The sequence below is a fragment of the Diplotaxodon limnothrissa genome, linkage group LG15 (genome assembly GCF_057381915.1).
Source record: "Diplotaxodon limnothrissa isolate DT_005_m linkage group LG15, D_limnothrissa_male_GT1.1, whole genome shotgun sequence".
NCBI classification, from domain to species: domain Eukaryota; kingdom Metazoa; phylum Chordata; class Actinopteri; order Cichliformes; family Cichlidae; genus Diplotaxodon; species Diplotaxodon limnothrissa.
Window position 1 is genome coordinate 33740789 of NC_140610.1, and position 26035 is coordinate 33766823.

A 26035-nucleotide genomic window follows, 5' to 3' on the forward strand; every position below is an offset into this window, starting at 1 on the left:
GGATGCTGGGGCCTTCCCATGAACTAAGTTTTTCTTCTTTACTCTCTTCCATGGTGTGTCTTTTGCCCTGTCTTATTTTACATATCTATATAAATAAAACTGAATTGAATTAAGTGGCCTGAAACCTTTGCTTGAAATCTCATTTCTTCTAACTACATTTATTATATATATTTATTTCTACCAATGGAAAAAGAAAGAGCAATGGGGAAAAAAAAAAAACCCTCAACAATCTTCACCCAAAATAAAACAGTAATTTTATCAACACCCCCCCCCCCCCCCCCCCCCCCGCGCGCGCATGTACCTGAATCATAACCCTCATGCTAGCAGTCAAATTCTAAAAGCAAAATATGTCTGTGAAAGTGACAGAAGTAAAACACCATAAGTGAGTATGTGTTCAATAAGTAATTACTACCTTAATTCTCATTTATAGGATTATGCCAAAATCTCCCTGAAAGAAAATTGATCCAGAATGCTGAGTATTAACTGGGACTCGAAGAAGAAGAAGCCATATTTCTGCCATATTACTCCTCATTGTCTCCCTGTCATACCTTTGTGTTAATCAGGCCCCATTAAAAAAAAACAAAAAAACATTAAAGACCTCATACTACCTTATTATCCTAACAAAATACTTTGCTCTCTGACTGCAGGCTTATCTGTGGTTCCTAGCCAGAGAATGTAATTAATTTCTCTTGTAGTTCAAGTTCAAAGCAATCGTCACAGTGGCTCTACATTATAAATGGAAACAAAAACAACATTCCTGACTCCTGATCACTGCTTTTTTTTACCTGTTGAAGATCAGGATCTCACTGTGGCTGGAGTTAGGATTCTGTGCAGATACTTAAAAGAGTCCAAGTTGTGTAAGCAGTATAACGCAGGTCTTTCTGTCCTGAATGCATTTTCCACTTTACCATTGAGCTCTTGTCATTATGTGCAATAAAAATAAATGTAATGTTCATATCGCCACTCCAAAAGCTGTATCACTGTCCACACATGAACTTAAACCAGCTAGTTGTAGCTCCAGTGTAAAAATATAAATAAAAATACATTTTAAACACAGATAACAGGAACATTTGGAATGCCAGTAAAAAATAAAATCGAAACTGTAATGTATTTACTGAATTTAGTAGTATGGCATGAATTAACCCATTGTGAGATCTTGCCCCACCCTATCATGTGACTTACTGAGATCAAATGGCCCAACATGTGAGTGGGTGTTAAGGCATAAGTGAAGGAATCTCAAAACTGGATTATAGATGGCAGACAGTTGGCGTCCTAAGCCATCACCTGTGTTCAAGGATGGTCTTCACAGTGGACATAAATGGCTTCTTTCACTCCAGACCATCTGCCTTCTCTGTCCAAAATGTGAACATTGGCATCCTTGAAAAAGTGACCTTTACCCTTTAGATGCAGATGTACAGCTGAGTCATGTCCTCTCAAGGTGACTCTTCTATGTTGTGTTCTGTGTTAATGGATTGGGTGTTGGTCTTTCTTCAGTGTAGAGGTCTAAGTACTCTTTGCTGCATATACTGCATGGTTTGTGTTTGGGAGTTTTGTTCTTGGGATGAACCAGTGTTTTTTTTCTGAGTGTACGGCTGAGTCTGAAGTACACTGGGATGCCGTGTTTGGAGAAACAAACTAAACAATGTAGCATATGCTGTGCAGTGCAGCAAGGAGTGCTCAGTCCTCTACATAAAGAGTCATGGGCCATACACTAGCTGCAAAGAAAACATTCCACAATTGGATAATTTCATATATAATATGTATTCCCAAAACTTTAATTATGCAAAAGGGCTTGAGTGGAAATGCATTTTTCTGAAGTCACATTTGTGTTTGCAAAAGCTTCATATGTAAAAATGTTTTCTAGAGACATGTTTACCTCTTGAGAGCTGTGTTTATAAGAAAGAGATCTTGTCAGAGTTGTAGTCTCCTCCCATCCTCCAATATATATTTTATTATTATGCTAATGTTCACATCTTATTGTTCACGCAGGAGTTAGTAGATGTGGCTTTGTCTTCTGCTGACCTTCCAGCTATAGTCAATAAGCCATTTTGTGACACTTTATCAATGTAGGAGATTTATATTCTCATAATAGAGAACCTTGGCAGCAATATTACTTTCTGATTAGTGACTAAAAATGGACTGCCAACCTGTGGAGTGGTTATTCATTCCTCTAACTGATTGTAGCTGGCCCTATTTGGGAAGGCACCCAAAGAGATTAAGTTTTATTAGTAGAGTAATATTAATTAACAACTTACAGAAATTAATCTAGGGAAAGCTTAGATGACAGCTCTGATGACCTACTGTAATATTGCAGCAGGCTTGGTGGTCAATGTTTTATAATCACAAGTGAGGAATTTTCAGATCCCCAAATAAATATTATCCCTAAAATGTCACTTTTGAGCCATGGGTGACTATGAGGTCAGCGGTACTGGTGGACATCTTCCCTTAGAGCAGTACACATTATTACTTTTCTTTTCTGGTATGATATTGTGAACATGGGAACTCTCAGGAAAAAGGGAAAAAAGAAGAAATATCTAACTGTAGCTGTTTGTTACAGGCTATAGCCTTTGTATGAACATCAATTCAGAGCAACTTTTTTTTTCTCACACTGTTTAGTTCAAAGTACAGTGGAACCCCAACTTACGAAATTAATTCGTTCCAGAGGGTGAGAAGGGTTATATGTGAAACATGTCCCACTAATCACATCAACAGTGGGACTCCTTTTTGATAGTTTTTCTACTATCAAAGCAGGAGAAGCTACAGCACAGTAGAAAAAATAGTGAGCAATGTGGATGTAATGAGCCAACCCTGGAAGAAGAGCGCAGTAAAACTGAACTAGATGATGCCCAACCACCTGCATTGACAAATGACATCTTCTGAGCTGAAGATAAAGATTGCTAACCCACCAAGAGTTTAAACCTTGTTAGGTTTAATGTATGTGTTGTAGATTGCCATTTAAAAAGCTAGAATGCTTCTGTTTGCTCTCTATGTAACCCACGCATATAAGTACGTGCACGACCTCGATAAGGGGAACAAGCAGCCTTGAGAAGAACAGATTCTACTCAATGAAGGAAGCCACTTGGCTGGGACGAGATACCGACAACATCCTGGGAGAGCTGCACTCCCATCATATAACCACACACATTGTATAACCATGCTTGCACAGCACCATCACACTTTGTAACCAGTTATAGTAATTTCTCACAGGTAATACAGCAACAAGCTTTATGAATATTCATGTGTGTAACCAATAAAAAAAAACCTGCAGGGGGAAAGCAAGTTGAAGTGGATTGGAAACAACTGCTTACCCCTCGCGAGTGAAAACTTGAGCTCTGTGTGACCTCATGTTAGGCATCATAGCAACCGAGCTCAATAGGCACAGGAGCACAGTTCAGAAAGGATACCTGTCTGATACATAGATATAAAGTGCTTCATGACCTTGAACACAGCTTACAATTACTTGTTTTCCATCTTTGCACACACCAAGTGCTCTACAAGAAGGTTAAAATTACAAACCAATAGTATGAAGAGGGTAAATGAAAGGAAATGCACCCAGAAATGTGTCTATTCATCACATAGTGGTCTCAGTGGGAGAAATGTTTTGTCACTCATCAAAGTTACTTCCTTAGTCGTAGCTTACTGCAGACCTCATCACAGTATATTTGAATAATGAACAGAATTAGCACAATTGATTAACAATAAATCATGAGTTCAGTTTAATAATTGTTAGTGTGCAAATTGTCATGGCCATTGATCAATAGCTATGAAAATTTGCCATTTATCAATGGCCATAGCAGTTCAAAGAGTGTCACTGGCTGGGTCTCAGACCTAGCATTTTTGAGCTTATTCTGTGTTTTTAAGCTTTCATGCTAGGTTGTGATTATTAGTTCTTGTGTTGTCATGTCTGTGTCTCCATGTTTCCTGTTTTATTTTGAAAGAGTCTTTTGTTTTTTGTTCGTTGTATCTAGTTCCACTGGTCTGCTGTCTGGTCCAGGCGAAGGAGACACTCCAAGCCTGGGAGATGCCAAGGTACTCCGCGGTGCTGTGGCAGCCAGAGGTCTTCGCGCCTGCTGACCCTGCTACGCTGTCGCCCACAGTTCCATCAGTCACGACTCCCCTGCCGTCACTTACAGCCCCTTCAATCACAGATCCCTCGCTGTCCCTTGCAGCCCCACCATTCACAGATCTCTCGTCGTCACCTGCAGCTCCACTATTCACGGCTCCCTCACTGTTGCCTGCAACTCCATCACTCACAGCCCCCATGCTGCCATTATGTTCAGGGCGTCCGGCACCTGCCAAGCCACGTTCAGCACGTCTGGAGCCTACCATGTGACTGGATGATTTCTTGTCACGTATACACTGGCACCATCGCCGTCTTGGAGAACTACTGAATTATGGATTTTCGTGCTGCTGACCTCCAGGTCAGTCTCCAAAACTACTCAGTCACCGCCACGGGCCTCCTGGTCGACCCCCAGAGTGGCATAAGCACACTGCAAAAATGGCTAGTCTATATTTAGGAAAAAAATACTACATTTGATACAAAAAGCACTGAAAACAAGTGAAATTATCTGTCCATGCAGCAAGTTTATTTTACTTAATAAGAAATCTTGAAATAAGATTTTTTAATCCAGAAATAAAAGAACACATTTGAGAATTGAAGAGGGTTAAAATAAGCTTTAAAAAGCTCAATTTAAGATAAAATTACTTTATATCAAGTCCCAAAAGTAAGTTAAATATGCTAAATTACAGTCTTTTTTTATGTTTTGAATTCTTACTTGCAGCAAATGAATGCACTGCAACGAGAAAAATAGTTCTAATACTATGAAAAACTACTCAATATTAGTGAAGTATGATTAATTTGTTTCTTGATTCAGGTTGGCTTATCTTAAAATAGAGCTGAATCAATATTAAATCCAGGCAAAAAAACCTTAAAACAGACCTTTTTCCTAGAATACTCCTTGGCTTCTACTGAAATCACAACCAGGACAGGAGTGATATATGTCAACATTTATTTCTCTCATGAGAACAAAATTCTTTTTTTAAACAATATAGGGCTGCTGCACAATCCCTAAAAGTCTAAATCAACCCTTTAAAAGGCCTAAACAGAGAAAAGAAATTACATTTTTGGCCTTAAACTTTTGTGACAGTCACATAGTCTCACAATGTTGTAAATAATGGCATTACTGACTTAAAACTTTACATGCCTCAGGTAAAGTGTCACTAAGAAAAAAAAACAACAACTTTCATTTGTAAAGCATTATAAGTACAGCCGTTTCTCAGGACATTGCTAGGCAAATTAGGAACAAAGTTGTACAAACGTACTACAAAACTAAACAAACTGCAAATGACCTGATAAAATCCTGCTTGGTATTCACCTATTTTTCAAAGAACGACTTCCACTCAGCTATTGCTTTCTTATATGCACTAGTGGCATCTTGATCATGGATGGCATCAGTTATTACCTCAGTTTGTATGACAGAGAGGACCGTTGCAACACATTTTGGGTATGTTAAGTGCAAGGTGTAGTAATATGCCATCAACACCAACATTCCTTCCCAGAAATCCTCCAAGGAGAGAGTGGTCACTGGTATGTTTCCTACAGCAACAATGCTGGTTGTTCCATCAAAAAGCAGCACTGGGGAGGAGAGAGGCCGCTTCTCCAGGTATAGCATTGCATCTTCACCCGGCTAGAAAAGCACAAAAAAAGGACAAATTCTTCAAGATTTTCAATGAAAGGGTTGCTGTGCATCCAAACAGCTTAAGACACAAAAAGCAATATCAAGAGTTTAGAATGCTCCAACTGATTTACTGTTGGAATAGAAGAAATAAATGTAAAATATCTGACTTACATAAATATGAAATTTTGGAAATGTACACAGCAAAATCTCCAGTGTTAAATTAACACTGGAGAGTGTCTATATGGGTCCACTCCTCTGAGTGTTAAATACAACACTGTTGAGTGTTAAATTAACACTTTGACAGTGTTATATGTTTAAAAGTAACCTAGTCAGTTTTGAAGATTAACAATGGCTAACACTGAGCAGTGCTGATTTTCTAACACTGGAATATTTCTAACATTTTGATTTATTTTCCAGTGTTAGAAAATCAGCACTGCTCAGTGTTAGTCTTTGTTAATCTTCAAAACTGACTAGGTTACTTTTAAACATATAACACTGTCAAAGGTGTTAATTTAACACTGGAGATTTTGCTGTGTATTAATTCTGAGCATGAATTTTCTCTAGTTTGCAGCATTTTTATCATGTCTATTTGTGCTTTTTTTCTCATTTGTTTTTTAAAACTATTTCTTTTAACTTTGTTACATATTCTAGTTTTTGAAGGCCTTTTTAAATATATCATTTTACTGCTTCTACTTGTATCCTAACTGCAATGTGCTTTTGCTCTGTGCTGCCTCTCTGGAGTAGGTTTTGAATAACAATTAAGAAATCCTGAATAAGGAGTAATTTAATCCCTGCTGAATTGAACTTCAACCCACTCTTATTAAGCAGGAAAAGCAAAATAATAATATTAATAATAACAATACAAGTAAATGGAGTACAAGTTACAGTGGCTGGTATTGCAGCTGTTCGCACCTTGAGGATATGAAGGAGAGCCTCACTGGCACTTCCCAGCCGCTTTGGTGGTGTAGTTTTTGAAGGAAAAAGAGATGGAAGTGCATTGAAGAGAGTGACAGTAAAATCCACTGTGAACGGAGAAAAGTATCTCAACAAAGCAATCCGAACATATCTGATGTGTGGATTTAATGTATGAAAAGGCCACTTACCTCCACATACATCCAAGGGGAGAGGAGGTTTCAGGACCTTCTTCCAAATGCCATAGAACTGCACCTTCGAACAAAACTCTGCCCATCGACCCTTCATTTGATCTATGTATTTGCAGTTGGAGCCACCAATGATGCGACGCAGTTCATCCATCGCCTATGACAAAGTTGTGCTCAGTTAGTCAAGAACTAACTAAACCTATCCAGAGAAAGCAAGGAATTTAACTGAAGGTAGTTGAACTTACATTTCGTATGTCTTTGAAGCACGGGTATGCTTCAAGTATTTTTCTAGGCCTGTCTTCTTCCCTTGTAACATCTGCGTCAATAAAAGCTCGTCTGGCCTCAAACTCCAGGTCCAAAATTTGAGCGACGTCACTTTGGTTGGGTTTTGCATTGGGTTTCCTGTACATGTTGCTCAAGGTTTTGTAATGTCTTGCCTGCATCTTCAGGCTGTCATGGTCTGCTAGGGAAAGCAAAGAGCAATTGTAAGACATGGTGTAACTAGACTAAATTCAGATTTTTCTAATCAGTCATTTCTAGTAAGGTTGCATGGTTGTTTTTAAGTATAATATTTATGAGAATTAATGTTTAGGTTAAATATGTTTGAGTAATGAACTGACCCTATATGTCCTAATCATTTCCCTTTGTGTCCTTTTCTTATAATGATCATGGATTTATGTTAATTGTTAGTTTGAACAGAATCAAATATTAAAACGACAGTTTAAGATGCCCGTGAATAAAACTGTGGTGAAAATAAGGTAAAGGTTGTTTACTGTGTATATCGTTCACATCAGTGTGAACAGTGATTATGAGCTGATGGATAAAAATCTTTTAGGTAATTTGATCTATGACAGAAACACTGTGATAAGGCATGATAGATGTGACCAGCATGAGGATTTACATGTGTAAATAATCAGCACTGAGTAACACCCATTACAACACAAAGTGGTAAAATACTTACTATGGCTAACTGGCAAACTGGAATGAGGGATCTATCATATGTTGATTTTACACACCAACTCGAGTTAATGCCAAACCACTATGATTTTTGGAATAAACACTTAGAACGGGGTTCATTGCTGCAACCATATTTTGGAAAGAGCTGTAAGAGGAACCACAGTCAGACTGAGAGGTAGATAAGGGTGATGGTGGACTTACCAACAACATCATCTGGAGGTGCAGTTGAAGGACCTATATCAGACCTGGGTGCAGAGCATGAGGCTGACTTGGATAATAGTGGTAAAGCCAGCGTAGTATTGTTTGACGTAGTTGGTACAGTGGAGGGTAGCGGCAATTGGGATTCTTTCTCTGAGGAAAAAACAGAAGATGAACAGAATGTAATAACAGGGAATAGCTAGAAAGTTAAGGAAAATACTCAACACTGTATAAATCTTGTGATGCACTCTGAACAGAAAACTGAGGGCAGGTGGTCTCTTTGAAGTTTTAGATGACCAAAAGTCATTAGTACAGCAGACCAAAGTACACACCTGCATTTGAGTTATCCTCGCTGAGGTCATCATTGCTCTCAAGAAGTGTGGTATAGTCACTTGAACCACTTGCTTCACCACTTAGGTCACCTTCAGTCCCATTGTCTGTGTCATCTGAGCTGAAAAGAGTCTTCCTGGGCCTGCCTCGTTGTGGCATGGAGCCCTGCCTCTTCCTTGGAGACTTCATATTTTGGAGTCGTTTGTACAGTTTGGTGTAGATGGTCAGCTGTGGTAAAATAATATATATTTGTACATCATTTTATTATCTCACTCAATTTTAGATATTGTAGTGGGTAAAGAATGACTTACGTATGGCATGTGTGTGTCAGCATCACGTAACATGGGGTAATAGTCGACAATCTTCTGTGACATTGCTCTCATTTCGAGTTTGGAGGGGTGTCTTACTTCTTTCCCCATGGGACTAACACGGAGGATTGCAACCATGCTGGTGACTGTGTTCCTTACAAGTCTGCAACAGAGCTCCTTCGACATCCTGCAGTCCTTTTCCTTTCCACTGTGGAGCAATGCAAAGTACTGACTGCGCACCATGTCCAACTCTGAATCTGTATACACCACATACTCTGGTGGGTCTGGCATTTTCATTTTTTTGTCAGCAGTGTAGGAAATGGGAGTGGAAGTTTGAGGCTCACATTGTGACACATCAAAGCCTAAGGGGTTACTCTCGCTTCGATGGAAAGTGTTGGCATCTTGGTCAGTACTCTTAAACTATAACAGTTGTGGGATATAAACAAAAATACACAATTAGGCAAATTAATGCTAGACAATATGGACAGTAATCATCTTCTTAGTGGTATAATGTGTATTTACCTTTTGGCTGATAAAATCCCAAATCTTCTTTCTACGGAAGAAATTTTCATGGCCCGGAAAAAGATCCTTTAGGTCATCCCGGGTAAAGCTTCTCAAAGTTTCCTCATCAATATTCGCAGCTGTAAAAGAGAAAAACAACTTCAAAAGTGATATTTATTTCTCTTTTCCTGGGCGTGGCTTATTACATGTCGAGGTCATTTTTTGTCAATAAATGTATTTTAGCAATAAGTAATATTAACAGGATAAAATGTCAAACTTAAAACAGTTTATCAAATATTTGGGAATGCAATAAAACTATTTTTGGCTGTCTTCAAGAATGATGTTCCAAGTCTATTTAGGCAAAGACAGCTCAAGGCTATAATGTGGATAAAGGTCAGAGTAGAGTGCAATCCTAGCTCCAAGTTTCAGAAATGATGCTAACAGATGCTAAGGCTGCTTAGCTAACGTACCAAAATAACTGAAAAATAAGACTTACCCTGCAACACAGACAGTATGGCATCGTCAAACTTGTCCATGCCGTGACAGCAGTTCTCTAGTTCGTTCCAAAGCCTCCACTCACAGTGCCTGGAAATATCCTACAGCTTAAATAAGATCATTTAGCTAAAGTTAACACATTAGCTAGATTGCTAACTAGCAGCAGCCCTCACAAAACACGACTTTATCTTAATAACACCGTTGTACCATAGTATTTTTCAAATCAACTTAATGTTACCAACCTTAAATTACTGTTCGCTTTGTTTAGATAAATAATTTTGATCTTCCTAACGGTCCTGATGGTTAACAAAGCAGGGGAAAAGAGTTTGTCCCGCGTGAAAGTAACGTCACGACAGGAACTGAGAATGCGCATGCAGAAAATTATGTATATTTAATTTTTTTTAAGTAAAAAAAAAGAAAAGAAAAATATAAATTCAGTCTTAAACACTTATTGCCTAAAAATAAATATAACTGATGTAATTTAAACCTGAAAAATTGGATAATTAAGGATACATATATTTTAAAAATTGCCTACCTTTCCCATGGTCCCACACTCTCATCTGTGGCCTTCAGTGGAGAGCGGTAAAGTATGCTGTATGGCTACAGCGCGAAAACAGTTCACCATGGCGCTCTGGAGATGTATGATCTGTTTTATCTTTGTTTCTTTAACTCTGAAGGTGCTCCTTAGCCACATAAATGCAGCTCATGGTCGAAGGCAGGATTTTTGGGTTTACTGTGGAATAGATGGCTGTGAACAAGATTTCAGAGTTTTTAACTCATTCTTTCGCCACATTAAACGGACGCACCCTCTGTATTTGACGAATGGAAGCCCACCAAGAGGATGGAGGATCCCCCCAACATCCCACTCTTTAGGATCGGAAAATGTTGGTGTTTCAGTCTTTGCCAACTGTAGTACTGCAACAACAACCAGCACCGTGGAAATATCAACTGGTGGATCTTTGGCTGAAGTGCAGGAGCCTCAGGTTGTTGACAGCCCGATCACGGTAAGTGTTAAACTAAATAAAATGTAGTGTGGCTTCTGATGACAAATTTAGCTATGTCTAACTCCTCGTATTTGGTCCTATATTACTTTTAATCCTTTTCTCCATTTTTAGTCAAGAGAAATTTAACGAGATCTCGCGATATTATACCGCTAGATATTGTTCTCCAAACTGTTACAAGCGATTTCCACTATGGTTGGATTTTAAATCACAATTTCATCCTGCAGGATGAAATAAAAAATAAATAAACAGAATAGCAGTTCAGTGTAGATAGTACAGGCTATGCTGCAGCCGGAGAAGGCACACACTCTGCGGCTGGCATGTCTCCTGGTGAAGTTTGCATCAAAGACACTCTCAGCGCGCTTAAATCGTTCAATGTGACAGCAATTTGGGTATCTCGTAGGAATTACAGTTTCAGGTAAGACACAGAGTATTTGGAAGCACTGTAAAAAAAATCTGTTGGCTAGAAATACTGCCAAAACATGGATAAGAATGATTTTCTTGAAAATTAAATAAATTAATAAATGCATACAATAAAATATATCCATATACTAATACTAACATAAATTCTGAGTGCAAATCTAAATTACGTGATTTAAAAATACATAAATAATTTAATAAATACAACAAACATGTAAAGAAACTAATATCTAAGTGCAAACAAAAATTCATTATTTAAAAAGATAAAATCTCATTCTCATGAATCCAATCCCTAGCCTCATCAAAAAAATGGACAACCCCTTTTTTATTGTTTCTTTGTCTTTGATTTCTTTTCCATTTCTTTTTTCTTTATTCCAAAGAATGAATATTATATTATCTTATATTATATTGAATATTCACAACTGTAACACTAGTCACTGTCATGCACTTTGTTTTTTAATGGACCAATCATTAGGTGTAACTGATTATACCTGTTATGTAAGAATTTCTATAATTGGCCAGGAATTTGGAGTAACTTTGTTTTTCTGCTCTAAAGGAAGAAGCTGTTGCTACAACATCCTTTACCAGACATGATATTACCAGATCTGCTGCAGCTTTTGCTATCTGTGTTCAAGAACAGTGCCACTTATCACAGGTATGTTATAGTCTTAATGGATCAATACATTACATAAGGCAATCAATGTCTTACTTGTTCATAATGGAATTCAGAATTATTATTATTTTATATAAATGCAGAATAAGTTACTTTTATTTCAAATGTTTTCACAGAGAACGGTCAAACATATCATCTCAGGAGTGCAACAGTATCAGGCTGTTCTTTTGGATACGCTCAAGGAAAGAATGAAGACAGTGTTTGAAGATAATGCCGAGGGAACCACTCAGCTTCAAGATGAGGCTTTGGCTACATTTGATAAATTCATGGATCCTTTCTCCACCATTGCATATGGACAGAGTAGAGCCATAGGGGAAATGTTCTGTCCAGTCAACGCAGAGGAAGTAGTAGTATCCCAGAAGATATGTTGGGTAAAGCAAGGTCTTTCAAGGGTCATGTCTTTAAGGAACAAAAGTTTTTACTATGTACCATTAATTGAAAGTCTAAAGCAGTTAATGACTAATGAGAGAATCTTTACCATGTTGAACACTGCACCACAAAGAAGCAGAGAGGGATTCTTCTATGATTTTAGAGACGGGTCCCTCTTTACATCTCACCCCTTGTTTTCTCAGAGGCCAAATGCATTGCAATTAATACTGTACACAGATGAAATTGAAATATGTAACCCCTTAGGGTCCCATGCTTCTGCAAACAAATTGGTCATGTTTTATTATACTTTAGGAAATATTGATCCAAAATTTAGGTCAAAGTTAGCTGCAATACGACTTCTTGCTATTGCTAAAGCAAGTGACATTTCTCAGTGGGGTATTGATGTTGTACTGAAAAGAATACTTCAAGATCTATCACTGCTTTACAATGGTGTAAGGATTAAAATGTCAAATGGTGAAATTGAATTGTTTGGTGCTGTTATAGCCATTTGCGGAGACACGCTAGCCCAGCATGAGATTGCTGGCTTTAAAGAAGGGATTGGTTTTGCTTATAGCAAATGTAGACACTGTGAATGCAACTTTGATGATATGCAAAGTGTTTTTGAGGAGAAGAAGTTTGTTCACAGAACTCTGGAGAAACATATCAGGCAGTGTTTTGAAATAGATAAAGCAAGCACAGATTTATTGAAAGCGTCCCTCAAAACTACTTATGGAATTAATAGAAGAAGCAGACTAGTTGATGTTCCTGCATTTGACCTGATCAAACAAACTCCACAGGACATAATGCATGTTATTTTTGAAGGTGTTGCATCAATGGAAGTTAAATTTGTATTAAAACACCTAATTCTCTCAGGACAATTAGAATTAGACAAGTTTAATTCAGACATTCAAAATTTTCCTTACTCACCTCTTGAAATACGGGATAAACCATGTCCTATTAGCTTTGGCACTTTAGCGGCTAACGACAACAAATTGAAACAGTCTTGTGGACAGATGCTAATTCTTTTAAAAATATTACTTTTTCTTTTGTATGGTGTGGAGAGTGAGTATGTTGTATTTATTAGAAAGTTAATTATGATAGTTCAAATAGTTCTTGCTCCCATTATTTCTTTACAAACTGTATTGCAACTGAGAAGTATGATTGAAGAACACCTGTATCAGTTCAAGCAACTTTTTCCCGAAGCCAATATAATACCTAAGCAACATTATATGTTGCATCTTCCCAGTCAAATCTTATCGCTTGGACCTTTAATAAGGAGTATGTGCATGCGCTTTGAGGCAAAGCACTCCTATTTTAAACAGTGGGCTTCTAAGTTAAATTTTAAAAATATTTGTAAATCCCTTGCAAACCACAATCAATTTCTTGAGTGTTGTCAAAATGAAATAGGCACTGAACATCCTATTTTTGCGAAAGAAAAGGAATCCGGGCCAGTATCAGCTAAAAATAATGAATATGTTAGGAAAAAAATTAAAGAATTTTTTGGAATAGATGTCATGCAGTCTGTTGTCTCAGTGAAATGGTATGTTCTAAATGGCAATAAATACATTGCTGGGAAGTCCATGATTATTGCAGACGTGGATGGCACTTTCCCTGTGTTTGGACTGATAAAGGATATCTTTTTGATTGACTCATCTTTTATTGCTTTTGAGTACCAACGCTATGAAACTTTGAATTTAAATGAAGACTTATTGGCATATGAAGTAACTGTGCCCATTGTTGCTCAAGCTACAGAATTAGCCCATGAGCTCATTGATTATACTTCATACTTTTCTATTAGTTTTAGGGACAGTGTGTTTGTGCCAATCAAATACAGTCTTTCTGATATTATTTCCCATAGAAATCACCCTTAAGATTAGGGTTGCACCAAGTATTGGCTTAGTGTAGTTTGTGATGATATCAGTTGACAGTCATTAAATGTTCCCTAAACCAATGTCAATGTTGTACCACATAATGCTGGCATGCTGTGACAAACAGCTGTCTTTGAAATGTGATTTGTATCATAAATTGTGGTTAATTTTTTTCCTTTATATGTACAACTTTGAAGTCAGACATGATTTTGAATAAATCATATTTTCAACAGGTGCCTTTTGTGAATTTCCTAAATCAAGCAAATTGAGTTTGTCACTCTATCTTGAAACAAGTGATATTTTGAGAGACATCTGGTGAGAGACCTAATGTAGGCTATTTTAAGAGTTATTCTTCCCATTTCTGGATTTCTGTACTAATATAGACACAATTATATGGTTATTCTCAATTTAAGTTTATTATCTAAAATCCAGACTTAGAAACAAGTAAATCTTTTTTAAAACAAGGCAAATAATCTGGCCTGTCTAAAAATAGGATTTTAAATCATGGCAAGCACCAGATAATTTGCAGTGCATGGACTGTTAAGCCATCAACCTCCAGGTCGACCCCCAGAACTTTTTCATTTTGGACCATTGTACTGCCACCCTCCAAGTCGTCCTCCTGAAATTCTGAGTGATGGACGTTGAGTATCTGACCTCCAGAGTTATGTTTTCTGTCCTTATTTTGGCTCATGTTTCTTTTCTTTTTCCTTTCACGGTTTAGGGCGTCTGGAATCCGCCCTTGGGGGTCGTGACTGAAAGCTTTAACCCTCTCCAGGCAGGCGTTGCCCATTTGCAACAGTTGAAATCTAACAACCTGATTACCCCACATACATATTTTATGAGTTTTTTTTACTCAGAAGTACCACTGCAGGACTTGGTTGTGCAATAGCAACAAAAAGTTTAATTTGAGCCTGACAGGGTTAAATTAAGGCTTGGTTTACAGATGGTTCCCTTTTAACGTATTAATGTGGGAAGTGGACCCATGGCACATGCAGGCAGGGTGAGGTAAAGAAAAGGAAAGCCATTTACAAGTTAAAGAGGAAATGCAAAAACAGAAAAGGGAACTGAAGATCTTCTACCATCAGAAACCTAAAGTGGGACCACAAGAAGGCAGGAGCAGTAAAACTAGGAGGCACAAAAGGAAGGTGATGTTCTGACAAAGGACTGACATGATATCACTACACATAAATAAACTTAACACAGGAGACTTGACACCAGATGATCCACACTGAGTTTTCTGCCTTAGGTTTAGTGCCCCCTACTGGGCCTTGTAAATTGTTGTTAATGTGACATGCACTTTGAACCAGAACAGGAAGTTGGCCATGTTAGTTGGGGTAAGCAGGTTCACATGTGCTGAAGGGTTCCTGTAGTTATCCGCTGCAATCCTATTTCTTGTTTATGCCTTCGAAAGCATCATCTGTGAGTACTTGTTGACTTAAGATTATAGAGCCATATTTTATTAACATTTTGGTAGGTTTGTGTATTAGTATATTGCTAATGTAACCACATATAATGTATGCATAGGACGACCTATTGCATGAATATGTCACTGGTTACTGAGGCAGTTAAACAACTCCTTGGTAGCAGGGCCCCTAGGGTGGATGAGGTTAGCCCTGAGTTCCTGAAGGCTATGGATGTTGTAAGGCTGTCTTGGTTGACACACCTCTGTTGCATGGTACCTCTGGATGGCAGACCAGGGTGGTGGTTCCCATCTTTAAGAAGGGGGACCGAAGGGTGTGCTCCAACTATAGAGGGATCAAACTCGTCAGTCTCCCTGGGAAAGTCTATGCCAGCGTGCTGGACGGGAGAGTACGTTCGTGAGTCAAACCTCGGCTACAGCAGGAACAATGCAGTTTTTGTCCTGGTTGTGGAACACTGGACCAGCTCTTTATCCTCTCAAGGATGCATGGAAGTTTACCCAACCAGTCTACATGTGTTTGGTGGACTTGGAGAAGGCATTCAACCGTGTCCCTCAGAATGTTCAGTGGGAGGTGCTTCGGAAGTATGGGGTGGGGAAGCAATGGGCCCATTGCTACGGGCCATTCGATCCTTATACAACCGTTGTAAGAGCTTGGTCCACATAGCCGCCAATAGTCGGACTTGTTTCTCGTGGGCGATGGACTCTGCTACGGCTGCCCTTTGTCACTGATTCTGTTTGTAATTTTTATTGACAGAATTTATAGGCGTAGTCAAGTGGTGGAAGGCTTTCACTTGGGTAGTCTCACAATCTCATTTCTGCTTTTCACAGATAATGTGGTTCTGTTGGCTTCATCGGGTGATGGCCTCCAGCTCACAAGTGGAGGAGTTTAAGTATCTCTGGATCTTGTTCATGAGTGACGGCAGATGGGAGCAGGAGATCGACAAATGGATTGGTGTGCAGCTGCAGTGATGTGGACACTGTACCAGTTTGTCATGCTGTAGAGAGAGCTGTGTAAAACTGAAGCTCTCAATTTACAAGTTGATCGATGTCCTTACCCTCACCTCTGGTTGATAAGCTGTGGGTAGTGACCAAAAGAATGAGATCACAGATACAAGAGGCAGAAATTAGCTTCCTCTGAATGATGGCTGACCTTGTAGTCTTGTAGAAATAGGGTCTAAAAGACACGTTGATGGTTTGGAGGAAGTAATTACTGAAGTTAACTCAGAAAGCTCTACTGGAGAAAAAGACTAAATAAGTATCAAGGGTACTGAAAGAAGCTATACATAATGTTATGTCTGTGAGGTAATTATGGGTAATGTTTTCTCTAATAGTTAAAATTTTATTTGTGAAGAAGTTCATGAAGTAATTACTAGGTAAGATTAAACGATGGTTGGTTCAACAGTGCTCTGACTTTTTGTCAGGCTGGCTACAGTGTTGAAGACAAATCTAGGGTTATTCTTATTTTCTTCAATCAGTGATGTACTGTAAGATGTTCTAGATTCACAGAGGGCTTTCTTTTTACAAAGCAGCAAACTATTTTTTAAGGCTCAATTTTTTACATGTGAGTGAAGTTGGCCCCCCCACCTTCTTCAAATCCAACAAAAGTGGTATCAAACGTTTGTGCTACGTTTGTGCTGGTTTGTGCTGCAAAAATTTTCGTTTGTGCTACTATCATTTTAAAGATATTAATAGAAATTTCTAGAGGTCATCAGAGGTCAACCAGCCCCCACACATTAATTAAATCAAACAAAATGGGTGTCAATCAACTGTGCTACGTTTGTGCTGGTTTGTGCTGCTAAAGGTTTCGTTTGTGCTGCTTCTGTTTTAAAGATATTAATGAAAATGTAAAGTTCAAAAGGTCAACCAGCCCCCCCACATTACCCAAATCAAACAAAATTGATGTCAAACGTTTGTGCTGGTTTGTGCTGCAAAAATTTTCGTTTGTGCTGCTATCATTTTAAAGATATTAATAAAAATTTCTAGAGGTCATCAGAGGTCAACCAGCCCCCCCACATTACCCAAATCCAACAAAAGTGGTATCAAACGTTTGTGCTGCGTTTGTGCTGGTTTGTGCTGCAAAAATTTTCGTTTGTGCTACTATCATTTTAAAGATATTAATAGAAATTTCTAGAGGTCATCAGAGGTCAACCAGCCCCCCCACATTACCCAAATCAGACAAAATGGGTGTCAATCAACTGTGCTGGTTTGTGCTGCTAAAAGTTTTGTTTGTGCTGCTTCTGTTTTAAAGATATTAATGAAAAGGTAAAGGTCAAAAGGTCAACCAGCCCCCCCACATTACCCAAATCCAACAAAATTGATGTTAAACGTTTGTGCTACGTTTGTGCTGGTTTGTGCTGCAGAAATTTGTGTTTGTGCTGCTATCATTTTAAAGATATTAGCAAAAATTTCTAGAGGTCAACCAGCCCCCCCATATTAATGGAATCAAACAAAATTGATGTTAAACGTTTGTGCTACGTTTGTGCTGGTTTGTGCTGCAAAAATGTTTGTTTGTGCTGCTAACATTTTAAAATTTTTAATAAAATAACGTCTTGATGCGTGCTTAATCATCCAGGTAAGTAAATCCCAAAAGGTTGATTCTGTTCATCTGGACATTTTCAGTTGGAGAAACGTTTCGTCACTCATCCAAGTGACTTCTTCAGTCTCAGCTGACTGCAGGTTTCCCCAACCTTATTTTGTTTGTGCAGGTTATGTTTCCCTAATTTTGTAAACAATACATGTACAGTGAGAGAGAGATGTTACATCTGTCTTCACTTGCATCCCAGTCATAGAAGCGTTGGAGGTCGTTCATAAGAGATTACAGGATCATCCCAACCTCAGCAACAGGACCACTCTCAGCACTGATCAGTTGTGTTTGCTTTTGGAACTGTGTCTTAATTCCACCTATTTTGCATAAGGGTCAGTACAGGCAGAAATCTAGGTGTGCCATGGGTTCCCACAGGCCCCTGCTCAAAGTCACCAAACCAGTTCGTAAGCAGGTACAGGTGTGGCCAGAAGGGTCCTCAGAGGCACTGCTTTTCCACCATAGGCTGCCACACACGACAACACCACAGACTTTCAGGAATATACAGAAACTGTCACTGCCTACATCCCAAAATGCATCGATGATGTCACAGAGACCAGGACTATCACTGTCCGGGCCAATCAGAAACCATGGCTCACAGGTCAGGTTTAAATGCTCCTAAGGTTGAAAAATGCAAGCCTTCAGAGCCGGGAATTAGGTGAGTCTAAGAACAGCAAGGGCAAACCTGTCACGTGGCATCAGCTACAGCAAAGCTTCAGCGACAGCAGAAATACTTGGAGGCAGTGGCAAGGAATACAAACCATCACAGACTACAAGCCCACTCTACAGACCGTGGTGACACAATCCCCAGACAGTGTGTGGAGATCCCTTTCCAAAATCAGTACACGCAAAGCTCCAGGTCCTGATAACATCCTTGGACAAGCACTGACGGACTATGCTGTGGAACTCACAAATGTCTTCACAGACATCTTTAACACATCACTAGGGTCAGGCCGTCGTTCCCACATGCCTCAAAGCCTCCACCATCATTACTGTACCCAAGAAGTCATCTATCTCCTGCTTTAAGGACTACCGTCCTGTCAAACTCACCTCCATCATTATTAAGTTAAGTGCTTTGAACGGTTAGTCATGCATCAAATCAAATTATCGCTTTCCCCCAACCTGGATCCATTTCAGTTCGCATACCGGTCAAAACGCTCAACCGATGATGGAATTTCAACTGCCCCTCACTCAGCCCTCACACATCTGAACACTAGAGACTCATATGTCAGAGTGCTGTTCATAGACTTCAGTTCAGCATTCAACACCATCATTCCCCAGCAACTCATTCACAAACTGGATCTGCTGGGGATCAGCACCTTGCTGTATAACGGGCTGCTAGATTTCTTGACAGGAAGACAGCAGACAGTACGGGTCGACAGCAACACCTCCAGCCCAAGAACACGGAATACGGGGGCTCCCCAAGGATGTGTGTTGAGCTCCCTTCTCTTCACTCTGCTGACCCACGACAAGATCTACTACAGGGGTGAAGTTAACCATCTGCCAGAGTGGTACAGCAACAACAACAACCTGTCCCTGAATGTGGAGAAGACCAACAGCGACTCTACTTCCTCTGCAAACTGAGAAGCACAAGAGATTCAACCCCCATTATGAGCACCTTTTACAGAGGCACAGTTGAGAGTATCCTCACCAGCTGCATCACTGTGTGGTATGACTCCTGCATTGGGTTCTGCAGGAAAAAATGACAACGGGTAGTGAGAGCATTGTGGGGACCTCTCTTGCCTCCCTCCCCAGGAGATCTACTGCACCTGCCTCATCTGGAAGGTCCTCTCCATTACAGGTGACTCCACTCATCCCTTCAACAGCATCTTCAGTTTGCTGCCATCAGGAAGGATACTGAAGAGCCTCCGGGCCAGAACCAGCAGACTGAGAGACAGCTTAGTCCATCAGGCTGTCAGGATGCTGATCATCTCTGAATCGAGAAGAGGGGCCCAAGGGTACATCTTTTGCCATCTTACAATGCTGTGATTGTAGCCATTCCCCACTTTCTGTGAATGGTACTCATGGCCATTGATCAGTAGGCTTTGATTAGTTGTCATTGATCAATGGTCATAAGAATTTGCATACTAACAATCATGGAACTAACCCCCCAGCACATTGTTCATTCAGTGGTGCTAGTTTCCTTCACTATGCAAATGTACTGTTTATAAGGTTGGGGAAACCTGCAGTCAGCTGAGACTGAAGAAGTCACTTGGATGAGTGACGAAACGTTTCTCCAACTGAAAATGTCCAGATGAACAGAATCAACCTTTTGGGATTTACTTACCTGGATGATTAAGCACGCATCAAGACGTTATTTTATTAAAATTTTTTAAATGTTAGCAGCACAAACAAACATTTTTGCAGCACAAACCAGCACAAACGTTTGACATCAATTTTGTTTGATTCCATTAATATGGGGGGGCTGGTTGACCTCTAGAAATTTTTGTTAATATCTTTAAAATAATAGCGGCACAAACAAAAATTTCTGCAGCACAAACGTAGCACAAACGTTTAACATCAATTTTGTTGGATTTGGGTAATGTGGGGGGGCTGGTTGACCTTTTGACCTTTACCTTTTCATTAATATCTTTAAAACAGAGGCAGCACAAATGAAAAATTTTGCAGCACAAACCAGCACAAACGTAGCACAGTTGATTGACACCCATTTTGTTTGATTTGGGTAATGTGGGGGGGCTGGTTGACCTCTGATGACCTCTAGAAATTTCTATTAATATCTTTAAAATGATAGCAGCACAAACGAAAATTTTTGCAGCACAAACCAGCACAAATGTAGCACAAACGTTTGATACCACTTTTGTTGGATTTGAAGAAGGGGGGGGGGGGGGGGGGGGGGCAACTTCACTCACATGTTGGAGTAGCGTTCAGGTAGCTGCTCTGCTCAGGTTGCTGCTTAGTTACAACATTCACACTGCTGGTCTTAAATACTGAAAATAATGTTTTAACTTCAAAAAATGGTTTTGCAGTGGTGTAGGCTTTTAGTTAATTTTAAACTTATTGTTTAAACTTCAAATCAGGTAAAAATAAATCAGGTGAAAACAAATGTAAACGGCAACAATTCAAAGTGATCCCAAACAAGACAAAAATTTCCATTAATACATCACTGGAGTAATTTAAAAATACATTGTAATCTTCTGTTTGCCTGATGTGTTTTCCACCCTCTTCGATGAACAGGCGTGAAGAATTCATGCAAAAGTAAAAAAATCGAGAGGTTACCACACGGACGGAACAAAAAAGATAAGATCAGCTATTTGAAGTTCTTGCAAACCACAATGATATGAAATGCAAATTCATACCAAATACCCTTTACTTTAATCCCTAAAAACAACTTTTGCACATATTGTTCTAGAGTTTAGAAATAAACTGCCAAGAAAGAAAGAAAATTTTGAAGACAGCTGTGAATCCCTTCCAGCATGAAGGTGTTTTGGAGTATCTTCAAAAGAAACCATAAGAAAGAGTGGCCTGCCGTGGGAATATGCACTGTTCATGTTTATGCATTTTACATGTAGTCATTTTGTTTGGGTGTTTTGAAACATGGATAATGATTTATCCTGGCTTTGACAAACCCAGATTTGCTACTTGTTTATGCTATGGGATGATATTACAATATTAGTAAAAGAACTCCAACAATCATACGACTCCTTTATGAGCAGCTATTTGCAGCTATTTGGAATGAAGGTTTCAAATAGGCAGTACCACAGTTACAATTTAAAATGACTTGTTTCACCAGCAGGATGCAGGGAGTGCAGACCCAGTGAGGTTTGAGTTGATGACCCAAACACAGAGAATGACACAAATCGTGTGACACCAACTGTATGATGATGATGTTTTCTTTCAAATCCTTAGTGTTTAGGTATTAGCAAATGATTCACATTGGCCAGCAGCAGTTTCCGGTCCAGGTTATTCTTTATCAGGACATGAAGGAAGTGCAGCTGCCGTGGGTCCACGTGAGATCAACAGAGAAAACTTAGTTGTGTGTGTCCCTGCTTAGTGTTTCCTGATTTTCAGTTTGACTTGCTCCTGCCCACCACATTTTGGCTTTGCATCTCAGTCCACAGTCTGTATGCCATATAGCTGCTAAATTACACACATATTGGGTAAAATAAATGATAAGCCAACATATGCCAGAGCAATGTTCCCTCTAAGCTGCGCGCGTGTGCAATTGCGAACAAAAAAAAAATCTAACCTGAATTGAAATTAAAATTAATACGTTAACAATTCTGTTTTGCAGTGTTAGTAAGTGACTAGCTGCTCCTGTATGGGATTAGAACGATGCCACCTTATCCCATAGTCCAGCCAATAATGCGATTCACATTCGTTTAAACACAGCTAATCAACGTGGTTGACAGGCTATGACAGCGTCCTTATGTGCCGACACCGATGTTTTAGCTAGCAAAGCGGCGTGGTTGCTGTGGAGTGAAGCCACGTTAATGACAACGTGTACAACCATTGGAGATGTGAGCAGGACAGGCGGAACAATTGACGGAAAAAGTGTGGACTTTATACCAGTTTTTAAATTGTGTTGATAGGCCACGTAATGTTTGGTTATCTTCCTGAATACTATCGTTGTTTATTTTTACTGCAGGAAGAAACACTCGAAAGAACTCTCCGCCTGTGAGCAAAGACAAAAGCAAAAACCCCGCCCTTTCCAATTGGTGGAAAACTGTACCATGTCGACCAATCAAAAACTTATATGGCAACATGGCATTTAGGTGTTAAGAAACGGGGGGAGGTTTTACGAGTGACGGCGGTGTTTGAGATGTGCGACGTTTAGCGCAAATCATGTGTAGTTAGTGTATAGTGTAGTCAATAGTTTTGTTGTGTGTGTCAGAACAATGAGGCGACTGCTGAATGTTACAGGTGTTACAGGAGCGATACATCTCCTGTTGTCAGGCCTGCAGGTATCAGACTGTTTTTCTCCTTTATCTCATAGTGGACAGAAATTATTTTTTGGAGTGGCACAAATAATTTGTGTGGCATCAGATTTGATGCAGAACACCTGATTGTTCTGTAAATAGTTTTAATAGTTTTTAGGTAAACAGCTGCAAAAAACCTTGTTGTTTGCAAAACTCAGTTACTTTTTTGAAGAAGTAACTATGTAATTAATTGCCCAACATTGGTCATTATATACTGTATTTTGCAAACAGAGTTACAGGACTTTCTTCCAGACCACAGACTCATACTCATAATACAAGTCAGAGCTTTATAAAAAAAAAGTTGTGTTTTCAAAATTGGAGTTAAGTTATTTTTTGAGTTATTTTTACTTCCAACAGTGTTAACATACTACACAGGTCATGAACAAGATTTTTTTAATTTTCATTGTAAGTGGGCTAAAAGCAGTTATTTAAAAGTAGTCTAACATAAATGTAAATGCTGTAATTTGATTATTTTAATAAACCATGTAACTTGGATGGATTCGACGCTGGCGTGACCACAGTGCACACGTCTAATGTTGCTCAGAGTGGTCCAAGGGACCGCTCAGGGAGTTTGTGTGTTCGCTCAGATACATGAAAAATTAGAGGGAACATTGCCCTAGAGCTATCACCTTTTAGCTGACTATTTAACTGTATGTGTGCCTGGCATCTTACATAGATAGAGACATCAAATTCCACAACTCAATACAATGATCAGAATTTGTCCGTGCAAAGGTCAGGGGGGGAAAGAAATCACTATTAGTGATTTGGGGTTTTTTTGCACGTTACTTATTTTCACTGATAATATTGTCAAAGTAGGTGAAAACGTAATACATTCTGGTAGGCGAACAATGCAGTCATTTTTTAAAGCTCAAAGTTAATCTACTGAATAAGCTGGATTTTAATGTAATTACAGTGGTCCCTCGCTAATCACGGGAGTTACATTCAAAAAATAACCCAAGATAAGTGAAATCTACGAAGTAGCCAATTTTATTTTTTACGATTATTATAGATGTTTTAAGGCTGTAAAACCCCTTACTACAAACTTTATACAATTTTCTCAGACAGGCACTAACATTTTCACACTTTTCTCTCTTGTTTAAACACTCTCAAAGTTCAAACCTTCGTAGAAAAATAAGTCCAGAATTATAGAATGAAACCAAAGGCGAGCACAGGTGCCTTTGACAGTGCAAAACTGTGTTTCGTTGACATTGTTGTGTTTGTTGGGGAGAAAACTTACAAACATACAGTACAGCACTTCAGAGTCACACTGCTAGCGATCGAAGATTTATGTAAATTTCACAAGCTGAACGTATTCTGTACTGTACAGGAGACAAGGCATGAGATTGATTGACAATGGTGAACCGCGTTATAGCGAGGGACCACTGTACGTCATGTACCGAATGTCCTGTATGCCCAGTTTCCCTACCTACTATATTAATACAGCACTTCAACAGGTTGAAATACACCTCTGCAACTGCTTTATGTTCTTTGTTTTAGAGTGTGAAGAAAAGCAAAATAAAAATGCTGTTTAACACTTGTCCTGCTGGATGATTTTCACACTTGCTTCATAGCAAATTGCTATAAAAATGAGCCCAAGTACTCCTTGGCTGCAGCCAAGGTGCTGCCAACCAACCCACTTACATACTGTTAGGATTGAACCATATCCTTAGGTATTTATCTCCTATGCTGAGAGACGTTGTAGCTTAATATTCATTGTCTTCAAATTAAAACTAGATATACCGTAAAGTTCTCATTTGTCCTGCAAAAGATGTCATTTGTTGGCAGGACATAAATGTGCTGGAGAACACAGCGATGTGATTAAAATTCTTACACACTCTCACAGTCTAAAATACTTTGGGGCAGACAGCTTATTATGGCATTCCCTTTCAAGTCTTTTGAATAAACTTATCACTGTAATGCTCTTCAACAGATCTTACACTGAATCACATCCCCTTTGGCATATCAGGAAACTTCAGATGGAGATGAAACGAGAAGGGGAATAAATAATCTTTTAGACATGCAAGCCAGCATAATCAGCGGGAAGACAAACAGCTTGAGTTGAAAGAAAGGTCAACCATTAGCATTGCTGTTGTCAAATCATCAAGACCAGCAAGTCTCAGATGTATGCCCATAGAGATTTATGAAGATGCATGTCATCAACACTACTCATCACTTTTTTTTTTTGTTCTATGTAACTTAAAGTAACAGTTTTCCATAATGTTAATTTCTAGCTCATTTTATTAGTTAGCTGCTTCACTTCTTGAGTTAGAGAGTTAGAGTTAGTTACGAGCATTTCTAGCGATTTAGCTGGACATGTGCTGCAGCGATTGTGAAGTGGAGACTGCAGCTGCTGAGAGTCCACTACTGCTGAACCTTTGGATGGCCGACAAAACGGATCTTCCGATGTTTTCAGCTAAATCGCTGGACGTACTGGTAGGCAAGAAGTGAAGCCGCTTATGGTGTTAAGAAGTGACCATCAGGAGAGAGCAGACACAATCTGACCACTACCGGCACACTTTTGCACCGGAGGTTTTCGTAAAGCTTTTATTTTGGTATTTCCGTTGATCCGTACAATAAATTTGCATGTTAGCTAAATATTTCGTTTCCTGTAACATTTAGATTTAACATTTAGATTTAACACTTAACATTTAGATTTAACATTTAGATTTAAATATATTATTTAGATTTAATATTTAACATTTAGATTTAACATTTGAAATTGTGCTTTAAATATGAAAAGTTACAAATATTTTACTAAATGTTGTAAAAAATGACTCAAAAAAATGTTTTTGTAAGGTTATGAGCTAAATGTGGAAAAATGTTGCTGTTAATTTCAGCCGGCATTAGAGCCGGCAGTGTCACTTCTAGGAGCAGCCACCTCATTCCTGCGAATTTTCCACACCGTCTGGTAATCAAGCTGTCTGTATTTAGGGCCAGTCTTCTCAGCCATTCTTCGCCAGATCTTCAGCTAACCCTAGTTAATGCATGTCGCCACAGTTTTGCGAGACTCATAGAAAATTACTTTAACTTACCTCGTGCTTTCTGTTTCTCAGCTACTCACCAGACTGCCACATTCTACCTCTGAAAATAATCCTCTCCTCAGGACGCTGGGCCTCTCGACAACTTCACAGCCACAGTTCTTGCCCATTCCACTTACTTTCCTGCCTCCCTGCTGCAGTAATTGGAGCAACTTAGACTC

At 39.1% G+C, this 26035-nt stretch overlaps 2 protein-coding genes across 2 annotated transcripts; one reads left to right on the forward strand and one right to left on the reverse strand.

Annotated features, from left to right (window-relative positions):
* Positions 1-5375: 5375 nt before the first annotated feature.
* On the reverse strand, positions 5376-9940 carry LOC146617802 (uncharacterized). The gene is made up of 10 exons (XM_085371841.1): positions 9810-9940; positions 9569-9657; positions 9094-9212; positions 8575-8991; positions 8266-8491; positions 7937-8086; positions 7024-7241; positions 6782-6935; positions 6591-6700; positions 5376-5687 (listed from the first exon to the last, which is right to left on the reverse strand). Exons 1-10 carry the CDS (start codon positions 9938-9940, stop codon positions 5376-5378), a joined length of 1926 nt encoding a protein of 641 aa, XP_085227967.1.
* A 239-nt stretch (positions 9941-10179) lies between these two features.
* LOC146617803 (uncharacterized) lies at positions 10180-19483 on the forward strand. Its single transcript, XM_085373527.1, has 9 exons — positions 10180-10571; positions 11545-11643; positions 11778-12878; positions 15591-15707; positions 15800-15907; positions 18234-18314; positions 18365-18505; positions 18846-18981; positions 19095-19483. Exons 1-9 carry the CDS (start codon positions 10191-10193, stop codon positions 19481-19483), a joined length of 2553 nt encoding a protein of 850 aa, XP_085229653.1. The 5' UTR covers positions 10180-10190.
* The last annotated feature ends 6552 nt before the right edge of the window (positions 19484-26035 follow it).